This window comes from Nanorana parkeri, unplaced genomic scaffold, assembly GCF_000935625.1.
Source record: "Nanorana parkeri isolate BGI_ZX_2015 unplaced genomic scaffold, ASM93562v1 scaffold1898, whole genome shotgun sequence".
Lineage (NCBI taxonomy): Eukaryota > Metazoa > Chordata > Amphibia > Anura > Dicroglossidae > Nanorana > Nanorana parkeri.
The window spans coordinates 134,767-141,859 of NW_017308166.1; the positions used below are offsets into that span (position 1 = coordinate 134,767).

The 7,093-nt window shown below is 42.4% G+C and overlaps 1 protein-coding gene across 1 annotated transcript in view; it reads right to left on the reverse strand.

Moving 5' to 3' along the window:
- Positions 1 to 7,093, reverse strand: part of CCAR1 (cell division cycle and apoptosis regulator 1) — a 63,011-nt gene that overhangs the window by 45,768 nt on the left and 10,150 nt on the right. The window contains exon 3 of the mRNA XM_018572009.1: positions 3,435 to 3,614. Coding sequence (XP_018427511.1) covers positions 3,435 to 3,614 — 180 coding nt within the window. The remainder of the gene's footprint in view (positions 1 to 3,434; positions 3,615 to 7,093) is intronic.

The window sequence follows — 7,093 nt, forward strand, 5'->3', positions numbered from 1 at the left end:
TTTTTTTTTTTTTTTTTACACATTGGCTTTTTCTTCCAGAAAGATCCAGAGTTCATGGGATTATTGTAATACGCTTGTGTGCATGAGCCCTTAATGATAAAGTGGAAGTAAAGTTACAAAAATAAAAAACTGCTGGGAGGTAGGGATTTTTTAGGGAGGTAGGGATAATGCAAAGTCTGCAAAAATGCAGTAAAAAAAAAAACCCTCCCCTCTCCCCAGCCATATTTTTTTTTTTTTTAAGATGCCGTAAATGGGCCTGATGTTGGTGAAGTAACTCCTGTGCACATGAGCATCATCAATGGCCGAATAGGATGCCTGGGAGCCTGAAAAGTGGCAGCAGGGGACCGAAGATCGATCAGACAGCGTTGGAGAAGGGCACACTTGAAAGGTAGCTATGCATACTTGTACATCAGGGCAAAAACATCTCACAGCGGATAACTACTGATTTAAAGGGCATAAATGAGGCAATTATTATCAGCCAGTTTAGAAATGGATGCATCAAGTAAGGTCTCACCAGAATGTCATCAAAAAATCCAACTCACAGCTACTTATATTTACTACCCCATGCATCCAACATAAATGTCTAGCATTGTTAAGCATATGGGGAGCTTTATAGCACAAGGTGGAAAAAAAGGAAAATATTTTGCTAAAACATTCAGAATGGTCAGTGTGCATGCTGTGTTTACCTAGTTAGACTGGGAAGACGTGTTCTCTATGGGGAAAAAAAACTTCTAAGAAATCAAGATTTTGAATGTGTAAAACTTAGGGCTGCGGAAATTAACGATTAATCGTTAATTCTTTTTGATCGATCAAAATTATTTTGATCGGTACTCACCTCTCCGCCGGCTTCCTGGAGTTCCGTCGGAGATCCGGTGACGTCACGGACATCGACGTCACCGGACTCCTCCCCCCTTCCCCAAGTGGCTCCGTCAGCTAACGAAGGGAAGGGGGGAGGAGTCCGGTGACATCGATGTCCACGACGTCACCGGACTCCTCCACACCTTCCCTTTGTTAGCCGACGGAGCCACTTCTAGATGTCTTATACCGGAGGGGAGGGTCCCCGACAGTGCCATCACTTCAATAAACAAGGTCTGGATCCTCAGAGAAGGAAAGGGGACGGAATATATTGAGGTGGAGATGGTGGAGCTACTGGGGCTGAATAGCTTCAGTAGCCAGGAAGAGAATTTATGGGTGTACCCACTCAGTTTTCTTAATGGACAGCTGGTGGTTGGTACATTGTTATGGAGTCATGATACACCCCTCTTATAGGGTGGTGTTTGGCACTTAGATGGCAGTGAGTTTTATACAGTTTTATTTTTGTTGCACTTTATGATAAGGGTTATAAGGTATGGTTTAGGGTAATGTACATGTTTTTTCTTTTAATGTTCTGTTATTGTTATTATAAGTGTACATTGCTGTGGCCATTCACTTCCAATATGATATAAACTGGTTCATTTTGATTGCATGTGAAGTGTCGATATTGTAGGTGGGGAATGAAGGGTACTTTGGGCTGCACTCAGTCAAGTGAAGCTCCAGTTTTGAGGAAAAGAAAAAGTGAAATTTGTTTTTTAGTTTAAGAAATTCTAGCTGCATGTTGAAATGTAAAGATAAATGGTAATAATTAGGGCTGCGGAAATTAACGTTTAATTACGCGATTAATCGTTAAAATTTTTGTTCGATTAAAATGCTTTTGATCGCTAATCAAAATACTCACCTCTCCGCCGGCTTCCAGGAGTCCCGTCGGAGATCCGGTGACGTCACGGACAGACGTCGCCTGACTCCTCCCCCCTTCCCCAAGTGGCTCCATCAGCTAACGAAGGGAAGGGGGCAGGAGTCTGGTGACGTCGATGTCCGTGACGTCACCGGACTCCTCCCACATTCCCTTTGTTAGCCGACGGAGCCACTTGGGCCGGTGAGTTTGCCGAAGAAACTTGTTCTGCCCTATCAATTTTTAAATAGGTTATACTTACATGTAAAGGGAACATCACTGTGCAGCCTGCCAATTGACATCGAACCTTTCTTCTACAACCTTCCCAGCTGGTCAGTGTGCCCACGAGTGTGGACCAAACTCCAAGGCATTGGCCTATACACATACAGCACAGCAATGAAGTAATAAAATGAACTAGGATCGCACTAATCCAGCACGTTATTATTCTGAGTTGCCCCACTCAAGCGGCGGCCATATTGAGTAGGGCACGTGAGATTAAAAACATGCTGGATTAGTGTGATCCTAGTTCATTTTATTACTTCATTGCTGTGCTGTATGTGTATAGGCCAATGTAGTTGGATCCGTATGTGCTTTATAATTAATCGAAATTAAATCGATTAAAAAAAAGATTTCGATTAATCGAACACAAAAATTTTAATCATTACCAGCCCTAAAAAAATAAGGGTAAAACTAATTAACTAGATGGAATCTGCTGCAGTGACAAATTCAAGAAGCAAATGTAGAATGAAAACCCCACAGAGCAGGATATTGGCAGTCACTACAATCTGTCAGGCTCGAGCAATATGGCAAAACAGACACTGACTGCAATTAATTAGAACAGACAAGATTTTAGTTAGAACTTAGGACCACTGGGAAAGTAATAAAAGACCAAACTATTAAACGGATTTTTTTTTAAATTATGTTTCTTAGATTTACTTGTGATATAATCTTAGTGTGTCAACATACACACACACACACACACACACACACACACACTTGCTGCCTGTTTCTTGCTTAGTGCTGCACAAGCAGTACGCTTTTTTTGATCCTTTTACCTCACTAAAAGTCTACCAGATAGGGTCTATTTGCTTAAAAAAAAAAAAATCAAGATTTGAAAACACCCAGAATGCCCTTGGTTGCCACTACCGTGTTTTCCTGCAAATAAGACACTGTCTTTTTATTTTTTACCCTCCCCCCCAAAAAAAACAAACAGACTAGGGTCTTATTTTCAGGGGATGTCTTTTTTTTTAATGTGCAACAAAATAGTCAGTATCGGTAATGCTGATCCCTTTCTTTCAGTTTCAAAGGCGGAGTGCATCTGGTATCACTCTGCCTGTCACAGTAACCGGCGCTATAGAGGAAGTATCGGCTAATGCGGCTCTGCTCCCTCCGCCGCCGCAGCCTTGCTTTCTACAGCGTCGGCTTCCTTTGCCATCAGGGACAGTGGTACCAGCTGTGCAGGAGTGGGGACATCAGACAGTGGACAGCGCGGTAAAATAGGGTACCATTTACCGGTACATATTACAGTACAGTACCATTACATTAAGCAGTGCCTTCAGGGGGACAGCAGTTGGTGAAGTATGGTGGAGTGCTCCCTGTCACTGCGCTGGCCGGAGGGAGTCCCCTGTCATCTCCTTAATACAGTATGTCCTTGCAGGCTGATACCATCTCTCCCGCTCCTTAAATTCCCCCTCACATGCTGCCACCAAACTAGGTCTTATTTTCGGATGGAGAGCAGCGGCTGCGGCGGCTGCAGCAGCTGCAGCGTGTTGTTGGAGTGCTGCAGTCTGAGAGAGTTGATAGTTTGCTGAAGGGGTACTGAGGCCAGCTGCTGCCATCGCTGACTGCTGACTGTAGAGTGTAGGGGAAGCTCCAAGCAGCGATGGTTGTTGGACACCTAATGGAGCTGATACAGCACATAAGCATGTTATACTGTGCACACTGCAAACACACAAGGTAACCAATATTATCTGCCAGTGTTTACTATAAATCCTTCCACCAACATATAAGAAATAGTTTCATCTCCACAGCAGAACCAATGTAAAAAGAATACAATATTACACATGTATACTATGTTTTAAATCACAATTGGAGGGATAATATCTCATTTAAAAGAATCCCTTGCAACAAGTGATGGGGGGAGATTCTAATTAGTATGCTTCTTTTGGTTAATATAAAGCAACAGGATTTATGTATATCTAAAAGTCAAAACTTTGTTTCCCCAATTTGGATAGAGAATGAAATTTTTTTTTGCCATCTAGTTCTCTTTAGGGAGATTTACCTTCATTTCCTGTCCTGTAGACTCAAAGTGAGAAGATATCTTTCTAATGTGAGGAAAACCCCCCTCTGAGAGTTGTCCCCTCAATGTATTGGAGAATAGAAGAGGGTTGAGGTTCCACGCTTCTATATTGATAAGCTGCAATATATTCCAATTCGTAAAATGGTGTGGGCAATCCCGTGATAAGGCAAGTTGCCCGAACACATATGGTGTGAATGGGCCCTCAGTGACTATTAAGGTAGTCATGTCAATTTCTTTCGTTCAACCCACGCGCTGAACTGAAGAAATTGACGCAATTTCTCTATCAACACAAACACCGTGTCGATCGAAAAATCGCAGCTGTCTGCATTGTATTCTGACAGGTGCCGCCGACACATGTCAGAATACCCGATCAGATTGGGCAGCTCATTGAAGTACGATCACAGCTGGCAGCCAATCAGCTGATTAACCACTTCAAGACCAGGTGTTTAGACCCCCTTCCTGGCCAGGCCATTTTTCAGTGTTCAGCGCTGCGATACTTTGACTGACGTTTATTCCGTCATGCAACGCTGTACTGAAATGAATTTTATACAATTTTTTGGGGACAGATAGGGCGTTATTTCGGTGGTATTTAATCACCACTGGGGTTTTTATTTTTTATTATAATTAGGAAAAATTACAGAAAATTTTGAAAAAAAAAAGTTTTTTTTACATTATGTTAGGAAACATTTATTATTAACCAGTTTTTTGGTAAAATATAAAAGTCGGGGTCACGTCGGGTAAATAGACACCAAACATGTCAAGCTTTAAAATTGCGCGCACCCGCGAAATTGCAGAAAACTACCATACCCAAAATTGGCCATAGGCGACACTTTAAAAGCTTTTACCGCTCATCAGTTTAGTGTTATGAGTGATTGATGGCCCTTAAATGATTGCTCTCACTGCGACATGCAACATGTGCAGTGCAATCGTCGTTTTCGCAGGTATGCGCACCTGACGCATGTTTACATGCGTGTATGTAGGGGTGGGGGCTTTAAAAAAAAAAAATTCTTTTTTATGTGTAACTTTTAAAAAAATGTTGGGGGAAACTTTACATTTTTTTCCTATTTTTTTTTTCCACTCTTCCGGCTGGCCGTGTATACACAACGGCTGGTTGGGAGGTAGTTAAGCTGGCCATACTTTACAACCATCGCAAGACTCTTGTCTTGCGATGGTTGTAAGCTAATTAAATGCTTGTACGATCTGCCCATCTTGAACAGGCAGATCGTACTTGCGATAATCACAAGCCCGCCCCGCTGAGGGGCACGCTTCCGATTAAAGCGATGCTGAATGGGCAGTGTGCGCTTGCGCACACCAGCCCGTGCGGCATTTGTCTTACGAGCATGCCACAAACCAGCCGAAAATCATACGATTTGCGGCTGGTTTTCAAACAAACATACCCGTAAGCCAAAAGACGTGCGACCGTACAGTAGAAACAGTCGCACACCTTCCACACACCTGCCGATTATTGTACGATCGCGGGATTTCCCACGATTATCGTACGATAATCGGCAGGTGTATGGGCACCTTTAGAGAGACCTCTGAGCTTGAGGTCCTGGATCTGGACATCTGCTGAGGCCATCATGAACAGATTTATGGCAGGGAGATCTCTAGTGGGGAGTATCCAAAACATGAGCCAGGAGCTGGCTCAGCCCAAAGGCTCCATTTGTAATTAAAATATCACTTTTGGGTCAGCTGACCGCTGAAGCTCCAATCTATAAATGAATATCAATAGTAAAATTGCAGATGATGCAGATCATTTTTATAACCATATGTTACATCACATCGTACACATACACATAGCTGTAATGTCTCTAGGGAAAGCATCAATCACTCCACTGCCAAAGGACCATTTGTTTTTGAAAAATGTGCATTTATTGCTGGACAGCCATTACATAGAAAGCAGGGTAATACGTAGGAGCTTCAACATATGATACACACAAGAGGACGAATACCACCAGATATCAAAGAAATCTCAGTGCACCATTTAAAGAAATCTCTACATATTCAAATATTAACAGACAGCATCAACCACAAGTATACCCATTAGAGGATATCGGGAGATCTTTGATTGCCAGAGGGCCCATTAAGATGGTTACGTTGACAGCGAGTCATATTGACAAGATTGAGAGCAACTTCCAAATTAGCACACACCACTGCTTTCATTAGTCAGGCAACGGCAGCCACCTGGTCCCTTGTCAGCTCCTTGTGCAAGCAACTCTGTCAGCCTTTAATTATGCAGTGCTGACTTCATTTACTTTTTAGCCTCATTCGTTCTGACAAACACGTCTTCTATAATTGCTGCATTTTGCAGCCATATGCATCTTGTACAAAAGATACGTAGTATAAGGAGAAGGTCTAAAAATACAACCAGCAAGCCGATTATGTAACTAGAGTTCAATAACATTTTCAGTAGTTCAGGTACAAAAATGAAGTCCTAGTCATTGTGCTTCTAGAGATCCCTACTGCCAAGCGAGTTGTGCTGTTGCTTTCCATAGCATTATGCAAATAATTGAACAAGCATTAGGGCCTGTTCACACGACGTCCGTTTTTGTTTTTTTTGCTGGAACGCGGCCAAAACGCAGCCAAAAACGCAATGCATCAGCAGCTCCACGTCTGCTGATCAGGACCTGATCTCATGTGAACAGGCCCTTAGCCTCAGTCTGGTTTAGCTCATTAACACCACCTGATCATCAGGTTCTTTCATCATGCATTTACCATCCAGAAATGTGTTAACATTTACATCTGTTCTATTTCTTGAATACAGTTCACAGCACCATTGTGCCAAAAAGAGTTACCAGGAGAAGCACCGACAAAAATAACCACGGCAGATCACATACAGTTACATGTTCTTATCCAAAGGAACACTACCCATAGCAACAGTGACATCAATACCCCTTTATTTAATAAACATCTCCATGTCATGAAGGAATGGCTTTCATCATCTATGACACCAGCCAAGAGAATAGTGCTTGGGTAAAACCTGTTCCCTCTTGCAACTCATCACCATAAAAATCAAAAAGCGCATCTTTCCTGAAAACTATAAAACATATGAATAGACCACCAAGCACTTGTCTCAAATAAAAAAA